The sequence below is a fragment of the Coffea arabica genome, chromosome 9e, assembly GCF_036785885.1.
Source record: "Coffea arabica cultivar ET-39 chromosome 9e, Coffea Arabica ET-39 HiFi, whole genome shotgun sequence".
NCBI classification, from domain to species: Eukaryota; Viridiplantae; Streptophyta; class Magnoliopsida; order Gentianales; family Rubiaceae; genus Coffea; species Coffea arabica.
In genome coordinates, this window is record NC_092327.1 from 39,942,554 (window position 1) to 39,968,444 (window position 25,891).

At 34.2% G+C, this 25,891-nt stretch overlaps 1 protein-coding gene and 2 long non-coding RNA genes across 3 annotated transcripts in view; 1 reads left to right on the plus strand and 2 right to left on the minus strand.

The window, feature by feature from the left end:
* LOC140014784 (uncharacterized) overlaps positions 1-1,645 on the plus strand; it is a 35,093-nt gene extending 33,448 nt beyond the window's left edge. Inside the window, exon 2 of the long non-coding RNA XR_011821461.1 lies at positions 899-1,645. This is a non-coding gene — a long non-coding RNA (uncharacterized lncRNA). The remainder of the gene's footprint in view (positions 1-898) is intronic.
* On the minus strand, positions 567-25,891 carry LOC140014782 (uncharacterized). Its single transcript, XM_072066204.1, has 4 exons — positions 25,863-25,891; positions 25,480-25,561; positions 25,000-25,183; positions 567-926 (listed from the first exon to the last, which is right to left on the minus strand). Exons 1-4 carry the CDS (start codon positions 25,872-25,874, stop codon positions 770-772), a joined length of 435 nt encoding a protein of 144 aa, XP_071922305.1. The 5' UTR covers positions 25,875-25,891; the 3' UTR covers positions 567-769.
* Positions 1,038-2,348, minus strand: LOC140014783 (uncharacterized). The gene is made up of 2 exons (XR_011821460.1): positions 2,026-2,348; positions 1,038-1,460 (listed from the first exon to the last, which is right to left on the minus strand). It is a non-coding gene; the product is annotated as an uncharacterized lncRNA (long non-coding RNA).

The window sequence follows — 25,891 nt, forward strand, 5'->3', positions numbered from 1 at the left end:
ATTCCTTCCTGTGACGCTAGCACATTACTACTTATATATATATATAAAATTTTATTTTTAATTTTATTTCTGGCAAAGAATGGAGAGATTTAAGAAATGAAGAAACAGGAAAGAAGATGTGTATCTAGAACATCTACACTAGCACATTAATTTACTAACACTACTACTACTACTACTAGAGAGCAAAGCGAGAAAATGAAATCTAAAAATAATAATAATAAAGAAGAAGAAGAAGAGAGTACATGCACTTTTAACGACATCATTTCTATTATTATTATTATTATTATTATTATAAACAATGAAAAAAATTTGATGCAATGACATTTTTTTTTTCTTTTCCGAAACGATAAAATTTTTATTAATATGTCAAAACTATACAATATCTGAGCAACGGCTCTCAAACATCTTTACAAAAGTGTGCCTTGACACTTAAAGAAAACTTATTCATTAGGGTACATACAAAAGCTTATTCTAAGTGACTTCCAACTTGAATCAGTCCCCACATGTACGTCTCTCTATATATATACTCCATAATAGCATGCACATTAACTTTATTTTCTTCTTCCTTTTATATTATAGGTCCTATGAAGGCCCTAACTACACAATACTGCTAGTATTATTTTGCTTCAATGCATTTGCATGTACCGCCCACCAAACAAAATTAAATGATTAATTTGGATGCTTTTCATATCATATCATTCCCCATATCAAATTCTCCTCTCCTCTCCTCTCACATAATCGTACAGTCGCCAGTGATCTGCTCACTGAACTAATCACAATGACTATACCGGTATCCGCACCCGCACGCGTGCGGGGGCACAGGCCGCCAGTTCCTGCAGCAGCATCGTCCCCCTCCGTACCCTTCCGAACATAGGACACAGCAGACCGCCACTGCAAGTGGTGGCTTGGGCTTTTCGGGCTCTTTAGGCTTTGGTGGCTCCACGATCTCAATACTCTTAATGACTTTACCACCCTTGCAACATAATTGGTCGCGGATTTTCTCGGGGCTACAGCACACCACGGTGATGGTCACCAGATTTTGCTTCTCATCATATACCTGGTCTTGGATTTCTCTTGTCCAAAAAAATTGAGCATCACCCAAAAAAAAAAAAAAACTCAAATTCTTGTCCATACAAATTAAAGCCACTAACTGATCACTAGTAGTTTCGTAAGCCACACTACCCAGCTTTTGTTGTTTAATCATGGAGAAGGGGAAAAAAAAAACTGTAGCCCATGGTGGCACACATGCCTAGCCATGTATGTAGTCGGTGGAACGGTGGATGTCCTCCATCCAACTGTGCTTGCTCTAAAGAAGAACTACTACTAGTAATACTGGTATTGAAAACATAAGAGATAGAATTGATAATTATAAGAGACTCACGAGGAAATTTGCAGAGGAATTTCTTGACCTTGTAGGAGCAGGAGCATTGAAGATCAACCTCGAGTCTCATTGTAGTCACCTGTATGGTTGCATATATATTATCGGAGCAAAATAGTCAAACTCGATCCATATGTATATATAATGACGAAGCCAAGGGGCTGATGGGCCATGGCTCCTTAAGTTTTAAAAATTTTAATTCATAATATGTAGATATATGTGTAAAATTAAAGTTGATCTTTTTAATTTTTTTATAATTTTAGTTTATATTGTGAGAGTTTATATATGTGTGTGTGGAAATCATTTTGAACATAATATATTGAGATAATTTTGTTATGAAAAATTTTGATCTCTTAGAAAAAAAAAACATAGCTCCGTCGCTCTATATATATATATATATAACAATCAGGAACTGCAAAATTAAGATGCACAATTATATGGTGCTACTAGTTTTACGCTGAGAGATGTGGCTAGAGATCTTGACATAAAAAGAAGCATATTTCACGTTGTATGTGCTGTCATAGACTTGCAATTAAAATTTTTAGATTAAGCAAACACTAAAAGAGGAAAAAAAAAAGATGCAAAACAATAATATATCACGAACATTTGAGGGATGGTTGGGAAAGCTAGCAAGAGAATTGGCTTACCTTCTCAGCCATAGTTGATGAAGGAAAGAGTCAAGTCAGTGGCGATGGGTGGATCTGATCAACAGCCCAAATGATAAATGTTGGAAATGGAAGTTTTTTTCCTTTTTTTCTTGTTCCCGGGGGGGGGGGGGTGTTTGGGAAGGGATGTAGGCAGCAATAAACTAAACTGATGTTAAGAAATGGTTGAATTAGATGGTAGGAGCCATTTAGGTAGAATAGGTGCGAGGACTTTATATAGAAAGATAGCAACGGGGCAGCATGCAGTACTAGCATGGAAGTAGGGTGGAAATGAAATGGAAGGGGCGTTGAATTTTGATGCCGTCATCAAGACTACTTTCTCCTCCTCAAAAAAAAAAGATGGTCTGCAGTGAAAAAAAAGGAATTATAAGCCTCTTTTTGGACCATAAGTCGGAGGTTCGAACCCCACTTACAGTGAAAAAAATTCAAATGAGGTGTCAAAGTATCCTTTTGATCTAGTCAGATTCTTATACTTTATAACTACTTATACACAGTCTCTTTATACTCCCCTCCATATAGATTATGATAGATTATGTTATAAAATGTTATCATTGCCGTAAAAAAAAATTTTATCTACTTTCTAGTAGTACTAATAGGGGTGGGCTATGCTATGCACAGCCAGTGCGGCGAATTTCTCGGAATAATGTTAAAACCAAAAATTATCATAAAAGTGGTGTTAGTTGAAGAGTGTTTTTACCTAAAGAGTCGCCGCAAATAGGAAGTTGGGTTTCATAAAAAAATTGTTTAAATTTGCTTTTTTTTTTTTTTGCCAACGAAGCTAATGGAGAGGTTTTTTTTTTTTTTTTTGCAAAAGTATGTGCGGCGAAAAATATTATATTAAAAAAGAATCACTGCAAAGCTCATGTGTGGCGATTCCTTTATTTATTTATTTATTTTCGTAAAATCCTAACCCTAACTCTAGAATCCTAATCCCTAAACCCCAGCACTAAAACCCGAATATGTAAACCCAAACCATGGAAGCCTAAAATTTAATTTACCTACGTTATTCTCGGAATAATGTCAAAATCAATTATCCAATTTATCCAATTTGCAATAAAATTTGGATAATTTGGGTAAAAATTGGGCAAATTTTTTGTAATAATGTTAAAATAAAAAATTATCACAAAAGTAGTGTTTTGTAGGGAGTTTGTCTATCATAAGGGTCGCCGCAAGTCACAATATCGACTTAAAAGTTGTCTGATTTATTTTTTATTTTTTTTCGCAGCTTAAGAATTTTTGAAGTTAAGATTTTCGATTGCATTTTTTTTTATTTTAGCCAAAAATGGACCATTGATTAACATATGATCAAGGGTCATGATTTTGAAGGAGCAAGAAAAAAAATGTTTTTTAAATCTTTTGTCGCAATACTAATTTGCGGCAAATGAATTAAAATATGTTTTTCCCTTAACCGCACATCTGATTTGTGACGGTTTGGAAAAGTTTTTTCTTTAACCGCACATCAGATATGCGGTGCTACAGAGAAGCTTTTTGACTAGTACACCTCCAACAGTACTATAGCAATTGATGCAGCAGGGACTTGAAAGATTAATCCATTGAAAGATAACAATCTATACATTGGACCGAGACAAATATTCTATCCTTAAGTGTTACGGTGGAAAAGCTTTTCGGAGGTAATTTCAGTGAGATACGCACTCCCATGCCCATCATTCAGGTATTCCCAATTCCCACAAAACCATGATGACTCTTAAGAGCAATGAAGGTGAGGTGGTTTTTTTTTTTTTAATCAGAACGGCAACATTGTATTAATAGTAAACCAATTACAGTATAGCCGGGCAACTGTCCTTACAATCTGCTTGGACTTGTTCCAGCAGCCAAACTGGGGAGTTTTCCTTTCATTCTGTATTTTGTTCCAAAGCAATAGTTACTTTAGCTAGTTTATGGCTTGTTCACCCTATTTGTAAAGGTAAAACAACATTCATCAAATTTTAACCTAAGTATCCTGATGTCATGTACAATTGATGCTATCACTACATCCTCCTCCTCACTGCACACTGCTTTCACTACTTGACTACAGTTCACTATCATGGCCTCTCTTAGCACCTTTGCTTCTTCGACCTTTGGACTGGCACAGCTAAAATTTGGAACAGCCCAGGCCCCCGCAATCTTCCCAACCAATCCCTGGCCACCATTCCCCACCCAGCTCTACAGCTTTAAGATGCAACGCAGCATCTGAATTCAAGGTGAGGTGGTTGTTACTTATTAGTGAGTATTTTGTTTGATTGATGTGCTGACGGAAATTATGAGCGAGAGAGCTTATCCAGGCATATGATGCATCTTCCCCCCACATGCGCCAACCATTTTACACTACACATGGTGCTATCACAATTTTTTTTTTTTTTTTTTGGTTTTTTGGGCGTGGCATCAATCCATGCTTCGACTGATTAGTGACTCCTCCAATGTTAATTGTCCCCTTCCTCTCTCTCTCTGTCGTGCAAGTGACTGCATATTTGTTAAGTAGACTGTCAACAACACATTTGAAAAAGAAAAAGAAAAAGAAAATATTAATTCTTATTTTAAATACACACCGACAGTTTTCATGTAGACACGTACCAAACTTGTTAGCATGTATGGTAATACCACTGTACAGAGCCATCAATCAATCCCGTAAATTAAAAGACCAGGCCAAAAATGTCGTTATCTTATTATTATCAAGTTCATTATCCTTATGCCCTTTGCAATTAACTATGAATTTTTTTTTTCTAATGAGTAGTACTCGTTGGACAATCAGTACGACATTTAAATTTTAATATGGATCTTTTAGATTACCAAAAAAAAAAAAAAGAAAACCCCACAAATATGGATTTATGTCATAGGCTTAGCGTTCACGCTTCAAACATTATTATTATTACTCCTTGTAAGTGCGAGCATATGCACTGTTGTAAAGCTTCTGCTGGAGCCTTTGCCCAACTTTTGTTGTAAAGTTTCTTATTATGATCAATACATCGTTAACGTTTCCGAAAAAAAGAAAAAAGTAAACAACTAAAGAAAAAAGTTAAATTGACGTAAAGCAGCTCAAAGTCATTATTGTCAGTTCGTCATTTTGCTAGCTAACGAATGATCGATCGTCACTTGACTCGACCAGTTGAATGCAATGTTTTTAAACTCGGACCGGTCAGTGAACCGGAGAGGTGGCCGGTTCGCAGTTCGACCGGTCCGACCGGCCGGTTCAAAGGTTCACTGTTTTTTTTTTTTTTTTTTTTTTTTTTTTTTTTTTTTTTTTTTTTTTAGTGTTAAGTACTAAGCAGGTTTCATTCTACACTTGAACTTTACCAACATAACTTAATTTAAGTTATGATAATATTAAATTTTCTAAAAGTTATACACAAAACATGGAATGATAAATATAATTAAAATATCATAATTTACCACAAGTTTTCATAAATTCATTATAAACATAAATAGATACAATCCAAATGTGCACCAATTATCACAAATAAAAACACAAAAAATAAATTAATTAAATATTGAAATTCTTTTACAACCCTTAAAAAAATCCATAAAAGAGTTCAAGTTAAGACAAACTATTTGAATAGCAAACTTTTATCAGTGGCATGATAAGCAACCACACCACCTTCACAATTTCATCAACTTAAGCTGAAAAAGTTAAAATTTTATTATAAAAATATAAATCTAATTGCTCAAACTAAAAAAAACTAAAAATTTTTGAAAAACAAATATACAGTTAAACACATAAAAAATTAATTGCTACTAAACATTACTAATTAACATGTTATATTAAATTCAATGATCCTATACCATTAATTATTTTAAATTCAATTATCAATAGCTTCGATTATGTGCCAACTACCATATTTTTGACCAACCCAATGTTATTATTTGTAATTCCTACCCAATTCCTACACGGATGTGCACTACTTTTGCAAAAATTTCATCCTTAATTAATCGAATAAAAATAAAACAAAAATGAGGGAAACATATGAAAATTGAGGGGAAAAAGAAGAAAATGCAAAAAATCAACTAAAGATAATAATATAGAAAAAACCTTGAAAAGAAAAAAATTAAACTTACTAAAATATTGGAAAACAAGAAAAGTTGAAATTTTCAACTTGTTTACAATCTGCTAAAGATAATAACCAGATAATAATGGTGAAGACTTGAGAAAATCTTGTTGTGGATATTTGGGTTAAAAATGGTTAAGAAGAAAAAATTGAAAAAAAAAAAATAAGAAAAGAACTTGATGTTTTAATATATTTTTTAGTCAAGTAGAATTCTCAACAAACTTAAGTACAGTCTAGCGGTAAGATTGTCATATTTAAAGTTGGAGACCCAGGTTCGAATCTTAGCTACACCATTCTTGATATTTTGTTGAAGAATTTAAAAAACCGCCGGTTCACGGTTCTTAACGGTTCGCACGGTTCGTCCGGGTTTCAACGGTTCTCCATGAACTTCCGGCTTTAGCATTAGACCGGACCGGTGACATGGCCGGTTCGCGGTCCAACCGGTCGAACCGGCCGGTCCGGTCCGGTTCTGAAAACATTGGTTGAATGGACCTGTTCCGTACGGAAACCTTTATGGTAGGAATCTGCCTACGGTAGGAATGTCGGCAGAGAGCGTGTTGGAGGCAAAACGGTCCAAACGGAGATGTTAAATTGTTGGAGAGCGCGTGCATAGAAAATCAAGTAGAAGCGTGTGCGGATGGAAGCAAACAACAGACTGACTTCCGTATTATGTTATTGCAAGTCTTTCCTTTGTACCAAATATTGGTGACCCCACTTCTTTCCCATAGCGTCTGAAGTAAGCTTCAACTCTGGCTTTCCATTATTGAAGTTCGGCTTCCACTGTGGACCCGAATACCGGATGACACAATGTAACTACATTCATTTTATATTCATTTTTACATTACATATGCATGTCATTCTTTTTAGTGGTTGCACCTTATATTCGTGAACTATCTGTAGAAAAAAATAAAATTCTAGACTACACTAAATTTGTTATACCAAATATGTTATTCTTATTATTGTATTATTTGTTATGCCACTTTTCTCATTTTGTTAGGCCTACATTAATGCAAGTTTAATTCTTATTATGTCTCGTGTATCAGAAAATACATATTATCTTATTGATGTTGATACGTCCAATAGGTAATCAAATTGATGCTAAAATTTTAGAATGAATAAGTTGTTTTTGCATAACGGTTGTAAAGGTTTCTTGAGACTTTATGAATTATTCTTCTTGCGTTTGCAAAAACAATTGCAGAAGATTTTTTGTAGTGGAAACGGAGTTAAAACTTGCTATAGGTTACTTTCCTGTATTTCAATTTTATCCTAAAGGCTAATTTGCTATTCAACCTAATTTTATTCCAATTTTATCCAACTAGTAAATTAACTTATGAAAAATAGTGAAGTGGATAATTTATGGAGGCAAGCCGTAAATAGCGGGTGGTTAACTGTAAAACGCCTTTATGTTTATTTTATTTCGATAAATAAATTTGTTTTTGAGAAAATGGGTACTCTTTCCTTATAACGCAGGATAGCCATAAACAGCGACTGTTTTATTAGAAAACGGGTTTATTTTCTTTTTTTTTTGAAAAGAAAATTTGTTTTTGGAAAAATCAGTGTTAAAATAAATTTTCTTTTAATCCGATCAATAAATTTTATCTAGACATCCATACAAAAATTTATTTATCGGATAAAATAAAAATAAACCTATTTTTGAATACAACACTAGCTCTTTATGGCTTTCCGCCATTATAAGAATAGAGTACACATTTTTCCATAAAAAAAATTTATGGATAAAATAAAATTCTGCATAAACCCATTTTCCAATAAGACACTAGCTCTTTGTGACTTTCCTCCATTATAAGAACACAGTGCCCGTTTTTCTCATAAAAAATTTTATTTATCAGATCAAATAAAAATAAACCAATTTTCCAATAAAACACTAGCTTTTTATGACTTTTTTCCATTATAAGAACAGTGTACCCATTTTTCTATAAATAAAAAATTTTATTTATCGGCTAAACTAAAAATAAACACATTTTTCCATAAAATACTAGCTCTTCCTGACTTTCCTCCATTATAAGAATAGAGTACCCATTTTTGCATACAAAAATTTTATTTATAGGATAAAATAAAAATAGATCCGTTTTTGAATAAAACACTAGCTCTTTATGATTTTCCTCCATTATAAGAACAGAGTACCCATTTTTCATAAGCTAATTTATTTATTGGATAAAATAAAAATAAATATATTTTTCAAAATAAGCACCAGCTACTTATAGTTTTCCTCCATAAATTATCTATTTTCATAAGTTAATTTATTAGTTGGATATAATCGGAAAAAAAATTAGGTTCAACAGCAAATTACCCTTTACGATAAGATTGAAATACATGAAAGTAACCTATAGCAAGTTTTAACTCCATTTCCAATACAAAAAATCTTCTGAAATTCTTTTTGCAAACGCAAGACACCTAATTCATAAAGTCTCAAGAAACCTTTACAACCATTATGCAAAAGCAACTTATTCATTCTAAATTTTTACCATCAATTTGATTATCTGTTGCACGTATCCACCTGAATAGGATATTATGTATTTTCTGGGACACGAGACATAATAACAATTACACTTGTATTAATGTAGGCCCAACAAAATGAGAGAAATAGCGTAACAATTAATACACTAATAAGAATAACAGAGTTGGTATAACAAAATTAGTATAGTCCAGAATTTTTTTTTTCTGCAGATAGTTTACGAATATGAGATTGAACCACTAAAAAAAAGACATCTATATTTATCTATATCTATATAAATTTGAGAAAGAATTTTTAGCAACAAACTTTCACATCTTCCCACTATCAATTCTATTTTTCTAGCATTTCACATTTAATTTAATTTATAAAATATATTTCTCTTAACTTCCACATCTACTCTTCACATTTGAAATTGTTAGTTACTTTTTAAAATCATTTCATTTCAAATTGTTGGTTAATGTGCATGTTATCTTATTTGTACTTCAACCTATCACGTTTTCGATTACCTTGCGTTATTTATGATTCTACTCCAATTAAAACTTCTATAAGACCATAACAAGAGATAACAAATATGACATCCTTTCATGCTTTCTTATTAATTTAAATAAGTAAGATTATTTACACTATATTTTTGTTATTCACACTTCAATAATCATTTTGATCATATAGTTTTCATTAATTAGACTATATGATAAAACAAATGGTGGAATTACAAATAATAAAAAATGGAGTGCAAATAACATTTTTCTAAATAAGAAGTGGCTTCCATGCCTTTCTAATTTAAATAAGTAAGAAGTGGCTCCACTTATATAGGAATTTGGTTTGAAATTTATTAGTGGGAGGGTAAATAAAGAGAAAACATTACCAAACTTAGTAAAAGTAAAAAAGTAAATGATAATATTTTATCTTTTAACTTAGTAATCCTAAGTAAAATAGCAAAATTATACAGAAAACAAAAGGAAATAATGTCGTGGATTTAAAAAATCAAGAATGGTACCATTCATGAAATCTAAATTATGAAATCACTAAATAAAAAAAAAAGTACTACTGGCCTTTTAACGTGGGAATTTTTTTTGATAAATATTATAATAACAACACCAATTTTACCAAAAATTTTAAAAAAGTAACATTATAGTTTAAGAAAAAAATATAGAACATTCGACCCTAAAATACTACTTAATTTGTATATATCTAATCCAAATTTGACCCTGATTAGATTTGAATAAGAATGTAAAACCCAAACACTAAGGATAACTTTTGATATCATTAATTATTTTATGTATTCTTATTACCGTCTTCATATGTAAATATGTATTTGCTATGTTAAATATATATATATATATATATATATATATATTGATTGTAGTATTTGAGAATATTATAGATATTATCAGTTTTTCATTTCCATTTTTAGATACTAATAATTGCAACCATTGTAATCAATTTTCAATTTTATATTTTGATTATGATTAGTAAAGTTAAATATATTGGGTACATGGATATGAATTTAGAAGTTGGGTATGGGGGGAGAAGGGAGGGAAGAAAATGGTGAGGAGTTGAAAAGTGGCGAGAAAGGTTGAAGAAGAAATGTGGGTTACAAGGATGGGCGGAGTAGGGAGAGAAGAAGAAAGGGGATTGCAGGGATATGACAGACATGACAAAAAAAAAATAGAGAGAGTGGTACCATGATAGAAGATACGAAAGTCGTAGACGGCATCTAATGACTAGCTGACGGATAAGAAAAGAGAGATATGATGGTGATTTTTAATAATTTTGAGAACTCTAAAAATATACATTACAGAGATTTTTTTTGTTAGGATTCAAACGCGGAATAAACAACTATTGAGATATCAAGTGCACAACAATTTAATGGCAAATAAGCCACAAGTATGAAAGATAAACGACACACAATATTTAACGTGGTTCAACTCCACCATTGAGCCTACGTCCACGGAGAGAAACCTGTTCTTTATTATGAAAGAAAAACCCTATACAAGAATACAACTTGAACCCAAGTCCAACCCTTGTATATCATCTCTCATCTCTCAAGAACCCTCTTTCACACCCAATGTATAAGGCTATATGATGCCCCTTGTGTCTCCTTGTGTGTTTCTTTTGTGTGTCTCTCTGTATAGTATGCCAACCCATCTATTAATAGGGAACATTACTGCCAAAAAATCAAATAACAATTGGAAACCAATACTATTTCCTAAACTTACATAGAATAACTTCTAATTCTAAACTAAATAGAATATTTCTTGGCTACTACTTCAAGTAACTAAAACCAATTAGAAAACTAGTTACTTCCACACAAAACAAGAATTCTATCTAAAAGAAATTAAGTCAATTTCCTAACACATCTCCACCTTGGCGAAAGTTTCTTTTAGCAACCATTTGCCTTCAACTACCAAATAATATGGTACCAAACTACACACCGGAATCAATACAATCCTGACATCAAATTGATTCAATCGGCAAACGAACATGTGTAGTTACCCCGAGTCCAACCTCCAGTTGACTCGTGAGAAGGTGTCTCAATTCACCATCTCCCTTTGCAGGATTTCTTCTTACCACCACTTACAATCTGGGATCCCCTTCTGTGAGCTCTAACCCTAACCATTGAGGCAATCAAGTGGTAAAGTCACCATACTTCTTCCCATCCTCAGGACGGTCTCGCCATATGTGGTTTTCAAGACTCCACTTAAAACAAAAAATTCGTAACTGTCAGAGTCTTCTGATGCATAGAAATTAGATCTCTTTGTTTCTTTGGGACACGTGCCACACCACCCAAAAAATATAACTAAAATCTAAAATTCATCGAAATGAAATATCAACCGTTGGAGGTGTGAGAAAGTCTCCACCGATTCACGTCCAAAATTAATATTGGACTCTACCTTTTGCTTGACCCTTGAATCACTTACCTAGATTCATCGTCAAGTATCTTCATGCTTTTTGACTTTCTATCATTCACCATCAATGATTTTTGCCAAACCATTGAAACAAGAATACCATTCATTAAATTGTTCAATTAGTAACAGCTACCAATCTACTTGATCTCAATAATTAATTAGGATCCAACTACGAACCTTGAGCAGCTCAGTCTCGCAATCAAGCTCTGATACCACTTGTTAGGATCCAAATGCGGAATAAACAACTATTGAGATATCAAGTGCACAACAATTTAATGGCAAATAATCCACAAGTATGAAAGATAAACGACACACAATATTTAACGTGGTTCGGCTCCATCATTGAGCCTACGTCCACGGAGAGAAACCTGTTCTTTATTATGAGAGAAAAACCCTATACAAGAATACAAATTGAACCCAAACCCAACCCTTGTATACCATTTCTCATCTCCCAAGAACCCTCTCTCACACCCCATGTATAAGGCTACATGATGCCCCTTGTGTCTCCTTGTGTGTCTCTTTTGTGTGTCTCTCTGTGTAGTATGCCAACCCATCTATTTATAGGGAACATTACTACCAAAAAATCAAATAACAATTGGAAACCAATACTATTTCCTAAATTTACATAGAATAACTTTTAATCCTAAACTAAATAGAATATTTCTTGACTACTATTTCAAGTAACTAAAACCAATTAGAAAATTAGTTACTTCCACACAAAATAAGAATTCTATCTAAAAGAAATTAAACCAATTTCCTAACATTTTTAAATATACGTTAAAGTTTATAAAAAAAAATGCTAATCTAAATGCAGTCAACAATTTTAGAGGTACAAGATAGGAGAAAGATTTTTTTTCTAAAAATGGAAGAAAATAAATTGGTTATAATTTATTTTTTTATATTATAAGTTTTGATATATGGGTATAACATAATATGTTTTGTTGGGTACTGATAAATTGATTTTTTTTTAGAAAACTCTTCTCACCTTACCACCCAACCTAACCCTCACCTTAAATGCGTTAACAATTTCTCTATCATGTAAATCATTATAAATTAAAATTTTTTCAACATGTTAAACATGCACTTCTTTAAAATAATATATATATATTATTCTGTACCACAATATATAAATATATACAATATTATTTTAATATGAAATATAATCCCGTGCATAGCACGGGTCAAAAGACTAATATATATGTATTGCAGAGGGAATTTTGGATAAGGAGCTTTCCAAATTGTCATGTTGTCTGAATACTATTTTATTACAATTTTACATTTCTAAAATTAAGAAATGTTTACCTGACAACTAATCCTATAACTGGTCGTATAAATCCTATAATCATGCTCATGTTTGTCCCACATTTCTCTCACGTTTTCCCTTCTAACCCATAAAATTAAAACTCCAAAATTTTAACTAACAGATAATAACCACCCATGTAAAATGATATCTGAAAATTTCAATTAATATCTCACATTTACTGCTGATTTTACTGAGACTAATAACTAACAGTTATTACTGACATTCACATCTCACACTTACCACAATACTCATAGTAATAACTAACTGTTAATTTAAGAAATTCGCAACTAGGAAAGTCACATATCCAAAATTTAGGAGCATGTTTCAATTATAATTTTCACAATTCAACGTATTTTATTGTTATAATATAGTTTACTCTCACAATCATTTACAAAACTGATGCTCACTAATCCAATTCACCTATTTCATTTTTCATCATATAAATTCAATACAGTGAAAAAATTATGTTTCATACATTCACCATAGATAAATCTCAGTTACAAACATTTCAGTTAGTGACAAAGTCAAGATTTTTTTTTAGAGGGGCTAAAATGAGTACTCTGTTTTTATAATGGAGGAAACCCATAATGAGTTACTGTTTTACTGAAAAACTGATTTATTTTTATTTCATCCGAAAAATAAATTTGTTTATGCAAAAATGGGTAATCTGTTCTTATAATGGAGGAAAGCCATAAAGAGCTAGTGTTTTATTCAAAAATAAATTTTTATACTTTTTATCCGATAAATAAATTTGTTTATGTGAAAATTGGTGTTAAAGAGGCGGTATTTGATGAAAAAATAATACTTTACGATACCAATGGATAACAGTTCAAACACAATCACAGATTTGACATTTTAAATAGTAAAGAATCGGTTCCATTTGAATTAGATATTTTTCGGGATATTTTTTTAAAAACAGCACTATAGTCCTTCGAACATGAACTACAAGTACTGTACGTATCTGCTATTATTTTCCCTTTTAGACCATTTCTTTTGACTTATGTGTTTTCTCATAGAACATTTTCATTCATTTTTTTAAAAAGCAAAAAATATTAATTAAATATGTACAAATCGAAAAAAAATACTATTTTAATTATTGCCACTTTGCTCATATGTTACAAGACTGATAAGAAAACCGTGAAGCGTTGCTATTTTTATGAATGATAACTTTTCCTGTAAATGGCTAGCTCTTTATGACTTTCCTTTATTATATGTCAATACACCTGTTTTTAACAACCATTTTACATCTCATTTATTTAGTACTTTAAACAATGATATTCAGAATGTCTCTTTCCCTTTTGTACCAACTACTTTAATTTGTGAATTTTTGTGCTCTGAGGAAAAATGTTTTCGCTTTGTTTCTTTTAAAACTCCAAAAGAAAAGATTAATTTCCCTACAAATTTCAAAAATACTTATTTATTCACATACGATCAAATATGTATACAAGTATATTAACAGTACCTACTAAGTAAGGTACTCAGTTTTAATCATTAATAATACATTTTAGTGTTATTTCAAATAACACTAAAATATGGCCTTCGTATAAGTTTTTTTAAGCATAGTACAATATTTTAGCCATACATTAGCATATTTTTGTCATTAATCAAATTAACTATGTTATCAGTAAAAATCACTATTTATGTATACAAACAAACTTTTACTTCAAATAAACTTACACCCTCAAAAGTATATTTGGGATATACTTTTGTAATTTATCTCTTTAAAAAGTATGTTTCATATTAATTACAATTTACCTTTTCGATTGCAAAACTTACTAATTTATTACGTTAACTTACTATTTTAGATGAGAAATTTAATCCCTTATTTTTGCCCATAATCCTATTCAAGTGGATAGGTCTAACGGGTAATCAAATGGTCGCTAAAATTTTTATAACCAATTACATCATGTCTAAAACTATTTTATTTATCGTAACGATAGTTATGGGACCATTTTACCGGATGCTTAACCTAAACACTTGGGTACTAAATTTATATGTGTATATAAATATAATGAAGGCTTCAATCTCTTTGTGTTTCACGTTGCCGTTGAACTACTACGTTTACCTCTGCTCCACTTTTCCTTCTTTCAAGTTATTATCCCTGACACGTGTGACATTTACATTTATTATTTGTTAAAACTTCAGTACCTTCTTTGCGCATATTTCTTTGTCCAAGGCATTTTCAATATTTTTCCGTTCCTAACGGGTACAACTGCAAATGCATAAATGCCAGTGGTTCTGACGTGCAATTACCCTTCCCTACCCCAACCTACTGATTTGGAAAACGGAAGTCCAAACTTGTGCTTTTTTTGCTTCTGGCCACAGACCAAAATTTGAGATTTGCTCTTCACGCGTTCTCCAACAATTTAACATCTCCGTTTGCACTCCATCCAACTCCAACACGTGTCATGCTCTGAGAAGCTGCCTACGATAGGAATGGTCAAAGGCTTCCTACCATAAAGGTATCCCTGTTCGTACCCTGGAATTGAATAACGAATTCGAAGTCACTTGACTCGACCAGTTGAGTGGATCATGTACGCTGGAGGAATTGAATAACGAATAATCGTCACTTGACTAGTTGAGTGGATGGTGTGCGCTGGAGGAATTGAAGAAGGAATGGAAAGGAAATGCGGCCCATCTTGAAACCCAGTTCTGTTCGTAGCAATTCGATGGGCTCACTCTTGAAACTACACAGCGAGGCCCATGAGACTGGCTGCAGAGCCAGGCACCAGGCAAAATGCCTTTGGACATGAATATGAATTGTCTGTCTTTCTTCATCCAAAAATATATCTTCTAGGTACGGTTTGAAATCATAATAATAATGTGTCATGTACTGTAGGAAACTAACCCACAGGATAGAATAATTCAAGCGAATCACACACACAAAGTAATAACTTGGTAGCGGAATATTTATATATATAAACAAACGGGACAGCTAAAGAAAGAAACGAAGGGCGACAAAATCTTCAGGAGGCAAACTTCATGGATTGTTTGCAATTCTCGGCTCACAGTAACAAGGCTACCAGTAGTGGTTTATATAGACCACTTTGTCTCCTAAAACTTAGCTTCCAAATCACAAAGGGAATAAAATTGGACTTGGACTTAAAGAAACCAATACCGACTAGGAAACCAAGACTTGATTTAACTACTACATAGCCTCCCTTAAATCAAGATCTTCAAATTTCACCATGCCGAGCATCTTCTTCAATTTTATGAACATCTCCAATTTGTGCGGCTTTGTCAAAATATCAGCTACTTGATCTTCCCTTTTGCAATAGTCAATGACAATTTCTTGCTCTTAAACCAACTCACGAATAAAATGATACTTGATGTCAATATGTGTGCTGCGCCCATGAAAAACTGGATTTTTTGTCAACTCAATAGCAGACATGCTATCACAAAATATTGTGGTAGGACCATCTTGCTTGTGTTGCAAGAATCCAAGCATTCTCCGCAACCAAAGTGCTTGAGTAGCACTACTTGTAGCTGCCATGTACTCCGCTTCTGCTGTGGACAAAGCAACCACCTGTTGTTTCTTTGAGGACCAAGAAAATACACCAGATCCCAAGTAAAATGCATAACCAGAAGTGCTTCTCCTTTGTATTGTGTCACTAGCCCAATCACTATCAGTGTATCCAACAAGATTGTTATCATGTGAAGATGAATAAAATATACCGTCAGATTGTGTACCTTGAATGTATCTCAAAATTCTCTTAGCAGCTTGCAAGTGAGACTGGCGTGGAGATTCCATGAATCTACTAATCAAACCAACTCCATAAGTGATGTCAGGCCTCGTAGAAGTTAAATACCTGAGACTCCCCACCAGCCTCCTAAAATAAGTAACATCAACAAAATCACCGGTACCATCTTTGGTTAATTTCAATTTTTCTTCAACCGGTGTCATCATTGGTTTAGCCACATCTATCTTAAATTTCTTCAGAATATCACTTGCATACTTCCTTTGTGAGATAAAAATTCCATCATCCAACTGATGAACCTCAATACCAAGAAAATAAGACATCAATCCCAAATCTGTCATCTCAAATTGACTAATCATGGCCTCCCTGAATTCAGAAATTAGTTTAGGATTGTTGCCTGTAAATATCAAGTCATCCACATACAAGCATACAATAAGGACATCTCCTCCAGGATTGAATTTGATGTACAGAGTATGCTCATATGGACATCTCAAAAAATCATGCTCAATAAAATAAGTATCGATGCGAGTATACCAAACTCTAGGAGCTTGTTTCAACCCGTATAATGCCTTTTTCAATCTATATACTTTGCCTTCTTGACCCTTTCTAACATAACCTGCAGGCTGCTCAACATATACCTCTTCTTGAAGAAAACCATTTAAAAATACAAATTTTACATCCATTTGATGAATTTTCCAGCAATTATTTGCAGCAGGTGATACAATCATACGTATCATATCAAGTCTGGCAACTGGTGCAAAAATTTCAAAATAATCAATACCTGCCTTCTGCTTATAGCCTTTGACAACCAATCTCGCTTTGAAGCGATCCACCTCTCCTGTTGGCTTATACTTTGTCTTATATACCCATTTCACTCCAATTGACTTCTTTTCAGGTGGGATAGTGGTCAACTCCCATGTATTATTTTTCTCAATGGCATGAATTTCTTCATCCATTGCACGAACCCAACGATCATCTTTGACAGCTTCTTTAAATGAGACAGGATCACAATCTGCAAAAAGAGCAAAATTTACAATTGCTTCATTAGTTAAATCATCATCTGTGCCAACAACATAATCATCAAATCAGGTTGGCATGCGTCGTTCTCTCTGTGGTCGACTGGATGTCTCAACCTGAATAGCGGAAGATGAAGGATCACCAAGAGGTTGTACAACTTGCTCCACTGCTTGCTTATCAGCACTTGGTCCCATAATGGGAGAAATGGATGGGTGCTTTGGCGATGTCTCGGGATCTTGTTTGGACCAATTCCAAGCTCCATGTTCATCAAAAATCACATCTCTGCTAACAATCACATTTCCTGTGTTTGGATTGAATAATTTATACCCTTTTGTCTCATGACTATATCCAATAAAAATACACTTCTCTGCTTTGTCATCCAATTTCTTTCTCAACTGATCTGGAACATGTGCATACGCAAGACAACCAAATACCTTGAAGTGAGAGATATCCGGTTTCATGCCAGTCCAAACCTCTTGTGGGGTCTTCCCAAAATTGCATCTAGTAGGACACCTGTTCAAAACATAAATAGCACAATAGACTGCTTTTGCCCAAAAAGATTTAGGAATACGTTTAAAGTGCATCATAGATCTCACCATGTCCATCACAGTCCTATTCTTCCTTTCTGCCACACCATTTTGCTAGGTGTATATCTGGCTGTCAATTGATGTTTTATACCACTTTCCACTAAATAGTCATCACAAACAAGATACTCAGTGCCTCAGTCAGTTCTCAAAATTTTAATAGAGTAGCCACTCTGCTTCTCTATATAATTTTTGAACTTTTTAAACACATCACATGCATCAGATTTATTCCTTAAAAAATACACCCATGTCTTCCTACTGAAATCATCAATGAAGGTGATAAAATACTTACTACCACCATTGGAAGGAACTTCAACTGAGCATAAATCTGAATGAATCAGTTCAAGTGGTCGATTTGCCCTCCAAGTCTTGCCTTTTGGAAAATGATCCCTGTGCTTCTTTCCCAAAATACAAGACTCACACTTCTTGTCAGGAAACTCAACAGAAGGCAACCCAATAACTAATTTCTTTCTTTCAAGAAATTTCAAGCTCTCAAAATTCAAATGCCCAAAACGCATATGCCATAACCAAGCATCATCACAAGTCATGGAATTAAAGCAAGGTAAATCGCCACAATTAAGAGAAAGGGGCCATAAACGACTACGGTTCATCTTTACCTTAGCAATTAATCCCAATTTCTCATCACTTATGGTGCCATCGCCATATTTAAAATGCAAGTCATAACCTTTCTCAGACAGTTGTCCCAAACTCAACAAATTATGATATAAACTTGGTACACAGAAAACATCAGAAATATAATTCGAAGGCCCATCTTGCAAGATAATTCTGATTTTTTCTTTTCCAAGAACATGCACTGTTTCATTGTTTCCAAATCTCACAGATGCATGAAAAGATTCATCCAAATCAGAAAACATCTCCTTTTTACCACACATATGATTACTACAACCAGAATCAATAAACCAATCATTCTTCATAAACTCTTCAGATGTAGAACTAGAAAACAATAAGGTCTCCTCTCTATCACTACTATTTTCAGCCACTTTAGCATACACCTCTCTATTAGACCAACATTCATTCTGATAATGACCAATTTTACCACAATTATAACATTGGACATTAGATCTATCACGCCTTTGAAAATTATTTTTTTGACTTTGTTGTTGACTATTTTTCTGATCCCTATTAGAATTGTTTCTGGGTTGGTAAGAATAATTACCTCTTCCACGACCACGAGAGTTACCTCTGCCTCCACGTTCTCTACCTCTGAAGTTCTGGCCCCTTTGATTTGTGTCCATACGATTCACCTCCTCTTTTTCTTTTGGGTGATCTACCTTGGCTTGTAACACCTCCTCTACTGTATCTGATGGCTGCTAATTCAGGGACATCTCATACGTCAGCAATTCACCTTCCAATTCAGCAAGTGACAAATTGTCAAGGTCCTTTGTGGCTTCAAGGACCGTTTTCTTGGTGTGAAATTTGGCAGTTAGAGATCTTAAAACTTTTTCAACAACTCTAACCTTTTCCAAATTCTCACCATTGGACTCCATATCATTGACAATTTCTTTAATTGTGCTAATAAAATCTTTAACTGACTCCGTAGATTTCATCTGGGCCAACTCAAATTGTCTCCTAAGTTCCTGCAATCTGATTTTTCTCACGTTAGCAGCACCTCGATTTGAGTTCACCAAAATTGTCCAAGCCTCTTTTGCCGACTTTGCATGTATAAATTTTTTGGCAACATGCAACTGGACTTGAGTGTTGAGAAAGTACATTACCTTGCAATCCAACTGTCTATTTCTCTCTAATTCTTTAACTGCATCGCTTGATAATTCTATACCTTCTATCGACTCCGTATATCCTGTTTCGACAATATTCTAAACTCCAATATTTTGAAAAAAATTCTTCATCATCGACCTCCAAACCTCAAAATCGTTTTTACCATCGAAGATAAAAACGTGACAATTGTGCAAATAATTTGGATCCATATTTTAATTTATCAGGATCTCAGACAAAGCTCTGATACCACTTTGTAGGAAACTAACCCACAGGATAGAATAATTCAAGCGAATCACACACACAAAGTAATAGCTTGGCAGCGGAATATTTATATATATAAACAAACGGGACAGCTAAAGAAAGAAACGAAGGATGACAAAATCTTCAGGAGGCAAACTTCATGGATTGTTTGCAATTCTCGGATCACAGTAACAAGGCTACCAGTAGTGGTTTATATAGACCACTTTGTCTCCTAAAACTTAGCTTCCAAATCACAAAGGGAATACAATTGGACTTGGACTTAAAGAAACCAATACCGACTAGGAAACCAAGACTTGATTTAACTACTACATGTACCAACATGTTGTTGGTGATAGTATCGAAGAATTCCTCAACCATTTGAGATCCATGGAACTTGGACCACTTTTGCAGTGGGCTGCCGTCTTTGTCAAATGTTACAGCCTCGTCCTTTAAAAATTGTGGTGGCCGCTTCTTTCTCTGTGATTTCAGGTCAGGATAACCTTTCCATCCCTCCTACACAAGTATACCGTCGTCATCACTATATATGATATGTTAGTGTACGCAAAGCTTTCAAAAAAAAATCGCCCCACTTCGGGACGTCGGTTACTCTTTGTCTATTCGCCAAAACTTATCCTTCTTCCCCCAACTTTTCTATTTTTTTTTATTACTACTCACTTTTAGACGTATACCAGTGTTCGATTTCTCTTGGAATGACGAGCTGCATTAATTGTTTCTTTCCTGCACCTGTACGTCTGTTTTTCTATTTAACATTTTGCGCCTAGCTAAGTTTGAAAATGTCGTCAAAACATTTGAACAGCAACTTGCAATCTTTCCCATAACGTGCAATGTTGAAGCTATGGTCCGTCCAGTATATTTATCCAGCTGCAGTTAAAATAGTTACAGTTGTCATCAAATTAAAAACATACTCCTATATATATATATATATATATACACACACAATAGTTACAGTGAATGGTTATATACATGAGCGGAAGCCAGAAGCGTCACATATATACAGTGAATGGTTTCCTGAAAACTGGTAATAAATTGGGGGGGGTCCCGCTAGATTCCAACTTTTCTTTTTTAAAGATCCTGATAGCCCTTGCCAGGCCGACCATTCGTTTGGCTTTTGCTTGCAGGATAACTCCAAGGGCTTTTACAAAGTTGGAATCCTTTCCCATCCATCTCCGTAATAATTCTTAGTATTTCCTCTTCCACGCATGCAAGATTTTATTTACTATATATATTTTTTCCTAAATTACGGTAGTGTCAGACTACTATTTAATCAGTCAAAGGCGACTGCTACATTTGCAGATGATGTACTCGTAGTCGGAGATAGAATCATAACAAGGGGGCCAAAATTATGAGGTGCTGAGTCAGCTGAAGGACAGCACCGTAAGTAACTCGCTTTAATGAAATTTGGAATTTTGGAGCAGCAGCCGCAGCAGTGGGCACCGGGCAGTGTAGGCAGTACCACCAGACCGCGACCACCCGCTACTTAAATTACATGTTCCTCTCTTCCCATTTTCCTTCACCCCAAAGCCCCGAGCTTGCTGTATGCCTACTATACTGATTAGTAGTATTAGCTTGGAAGAGGGGCTTGTCAGAATTAGACGATATAGGCGAAGCAAGTTTTTAGTTTTCTACTTCCAAATATCCTTGCACATGATTATTCTAATTGCTCCCTCGAATGAATGGAAGGAAATCCCAGTAACTACTATAAGTTTTGCTATCATTTTCTCATTGATCTCATGCATGGTATGCTGTAGGAGAAGAAAGAGGAAGCGAACAAGGAGGAGGAAAAGAAACAAATACTGGGAAACAAAGAAGACACTAGTAAAAAAGAAGAAGAAGGGGACACGAAAGAAGAAAAGAAGGAAGAAGAGGTTCAGGAGATTGTTCTCAAGGTTGACATGCGTTGCGAGGCTTGTGCAAGAAAAGTTACTCGAGCTTTGAAAGGATTCCAAGGTTCCATTCATTGCATTATCTATTTCTCCCCCTTTCACCCTAGTTTAGTTAGTAGGATTTGCATTATTCTCAACCTTGTGTACAGAGGCTCAACCAATTTTTCCTGCCTCCCTAAGCTTGAAACCTCAAAATTCAATTTTTTGAAACTTTAGTTAATATTTTTTTAAAAAAGGAGAATTTCGAAAGGGGAAAGGCCTCCAATTAGTTGTTTTGTTTCGAAAGGGGAAAGGCCTCCAATTAGTTGTTTCTAACAGTATTTGTTATCGCAGTAATGACACTTTTAAGAAGGCACCCAAACATTGACACTTTTAAGAAGGCACCCAAGCATTGCTTCTAACCAAGTTTTCAACAACCAAACAAACGATTCTTCGGTTTCATCCTAAAGCAGAGCACCCCCAAACAAAATTGACTGGTAATGATGATTAACTCCAGTTAATGGAACAAAAGGCATCTTATATTTATTTGTCAGGTATGTAGGGTCAAATGTAACCACGTCACCAAAGTGTTTATGTGAGGACTTGCAAAATCCCGCATATTTTCTTAAAATCTCCTTTTATTTTGAATAAATTATTTTATAATATCTTTACTACAAATTTACTTTCTTAATAGTTGTAATATATAATAGAATTAAGAGTTTTACCCTTAATTTTATAGTTAGGGTAAAATATGATTTTTGTGTATTTTAGTAGTGTGATTAATTGGTGAGGTGTGTGTTCTAAATTTGGTGGTTAAGAGTGAGTTTTAGATAAAAGAAAAGGTGTGATTAGAAGTGCTACTAATAAGTGAGTGAATCATAAGTTAAAACATAAGTACACAAGAGTTAAGGAAAATAGGTTTGAATCGATGTGCACCGTTTGCTGCTAATTGAATACACCACTTGAACACTACTTTATTACTTTAATCTCCTTACTTTTATTTTAGCAAAATTAGCCCCAAAATATCCCTTAAGGCAGTCGAAATTTTGGACTAAATAAAAAGGGAGAATAGAAAATATTTTGAGATTAATCCATGAAGCGACACTTGGCGAAAATCAAACCAACTTTGACTAAGCAAATTTCCTTCCTTCTTATCTTCAAATTGGCTTCTTTTGTTCTTCATTTTTTTTCTTGTTGGCTGAGAGTGAGAGGAGGGAAAAGAGAGAAGAAAGTTTGCAACTCCAACCTTGAATCAACCCTTGTTTGAGTGAAATCAACAAAATCAAACCGATTAAACTTACCTCTTGGTGATTGGAAGGTTTGGTGTGGTGAAATTTTTAAAAGGTAGTGGTTTTTTTCTCACTTGCAAGAAGTTATTGGAAGGTATAAGGCCTAAACTTCCTTTTCTCTTGCTTAATCTTGCTAATTTTGATATAGAAGTTTTTAATTTTGACTTGTTATGGTTGATTTTCTAGTTTTTGATGGTGTAGTAGAATTTTCAACTAGGGTTTGCCTTCTTCAGTTTTGATTAGTGTTGTTTAACTAGTAAATGATGTTATTGAACTTGAAAATGGAACTTATGAAGTGATTATGGGTTTGAGTGTGACTTTGTAATGTTAAAATTTGAAATTCCAGCATGTGATAGGGAATTTCAGTTCAGCCTTATTTTTGGTATCAGGCTGGGCTGCAAATTTCTCCATGTTTTAGATTGAATTAGCTTTTGGACAAAACATGAAAGTTATAGGGTTTTGAGTTAACTTTCTACCTACAAAATTTCAGATCAATCAGATCATGTTAGCTTAGGATTTAACCAGAGCATTCCTAACTGCACAAAAAAAAAAACTCTAATATTCCTGACTTGTTTTCATGTACTTCTGACAGTCTTGTTTTGACCCTGAAAATGCGAGAATTGGGTGTTAATGTCTTTATAGAAAATGTAGGTCTATATTTTAGTTTCAAAACGCCATAAAATTTACCTTGATCCAATATATCTAACTGCAGTTATGATCAAAATACCGAAGGATGACACATCTGCCACTTATAATTTCTTTTTTAAAACTGGTTTCCAGCTTTGATATTGATGGTTTCATTGCTAGAATTGACTTGTATTTGGATAATATTGGGCCTAGTTGAAGAGTTATTTTGTTAAGCTTGCTTATGTGTTGAATTTGGGCTGAATTGAGAAAAAAAATGAAACCATAAATGCCTGAAAAATAGCGAAATACAAAGGACATGCTGCCCAAATTTTTGCTCAAGGGTTAAACGAGAGAACTTGAGACTTGAGCGACGACTCAGGGTTGAAGCGAATTTCGATTGTTTATAGTATTTGAGTTTTCGTTAGTAAAAGGTACATAAGTTGAAGACGTATTAAAATTTGGAAACAAGGTTATAAAAACTGTTCCTGCGTCTAGAGTTGTTTCGACTATCGCAATACATGCATGTTGATATTTTTTGAATCTTGTATCCAATAGAGCTATTCTAGCAACCATGCGTAAACCTTTTCTTTCATGCAAAGATAAGGAAAAACGTATGGCACCAAAATAAATATGAGTGAATCCTTGTTGCTTCCATTGAGAAAGAAAGTTTGGTGGGATAAAGAGAGGGATAAATTGTTTTTTTTTTGTAGCAAGGATATGATGCTGATCAACCTTGGAGGCCTGGATATATTCTCGTACTCCTTTTGGATGATGCTTGATTAAGTATTTGATGACCCTTAATAGTGAGAAAGCTTGTTTTCCAAATGCAGAATAAGGATTAATAAGGGGTAAGGAGGTTGGATTTACTGCTTCTTGTTCAATGGATATTTCATATAGATAATCTAACTTATTAGAATTAGATTTATGTAAAATGAGATCAGAAGAAGATAAGGATGCTGTTAAGGATGACATTGTAACTAGTTTTCTCCTTAGAATCTGGCTCTGATACCAGACTTCAAAGTCTCCTGCAAAAATACTTCAGAGTATTCCCCAACAACAAACAAGCCACCAAACAGGTGTCTTCGACTTTTCAACTACTCTAACTGTGGGTCTCTCTGACTGTGTGGTGTCATCCGGCTCATCGAGCGGTGGCTTGGGCTTTTCGGGCTCTTTAGGCTTCTCCGGCGGTGGCTTGGGCTTTGGTGGCTCCACGATCTCAATACTCTTAATGACTTTGCCACCCTTGCAACATAATTTGTCGCGGATTTTCTCGGGGCTACAGCACACGACGGTGATGGTCACCAGATTTTGCTTCTCATCATATATCTGGTCTCTGATTTCTCTTGTCCAAAAATATTGAGCATCACCCCCAAAAAAAAAAAAACTCAAATTCTTGTCCATGCAAATTAAAGCCACTAACTGATCACTAGTAGTTTCATAAGCCACACTACCCAACTTTTGTTGTTCAACTCGGCTAATAATAATCATGGAGTGGCGCACATGCCTAGCCATGTACATAGTCGGTGGAACGGTGGATGTCCTCCAACCAACTGTGCTTGCTCTAAAGAAGAACTACTACTAGTAATACTGGTATTGAAAACATAAGAGATAGAATTGATAATTATAAGAGACTCACGAGGAAATTTGCAGAGGATTTTCTTGACCTTCTTATAGCAGCAGGGGCATTGAAGATCAACCTTGAGTCTCATTGTAGTCACCTGTATGGTTGCATATATATTATCGGAGCAAATTAGTCAAACTCGATCCATACATGTGTATATATATAACAATCAAGAAATGCACAATTATATGGTTTACGCTGGGAGGTGGGTAGAGATCTTGATATAAAGAGAAGCAAGCATATCTCACGTTGTATGTGCTGTCATAGACTTGCAATTAAAATTTTCAGATTGAGCAAGCAAACACTACTAAAAGAGGGAAAAAAAAAAGATGCAAAACAATAATATATTACGAACATTTGAGGGATGGTTGGGAAAGCTAGCAGGAGAATTGGCTTACCTTCTCAGCCATGGTTGATGAAGGAAGGA

Bases quoted from the DNA above. Each gene is read 5' to 3' on its own strand.
- LOC140014782 (XM_072066204.1), bottom strand. The intron at 25,184-25,479 runs GTGAGTCTCTTA...TTTGGACAAGAG, and splicing joins AATCCTCTGCAAATTTCCTC to AAATCAGAGACCAGATATAT. The intron at 927-24,999 runs CAAGCCACCGCT...GCCACCAAAGCC, and splicing joins CCTAAAGAGCCCGAAAAGCC to TAAAGAGCCCGAAAAGCCCA.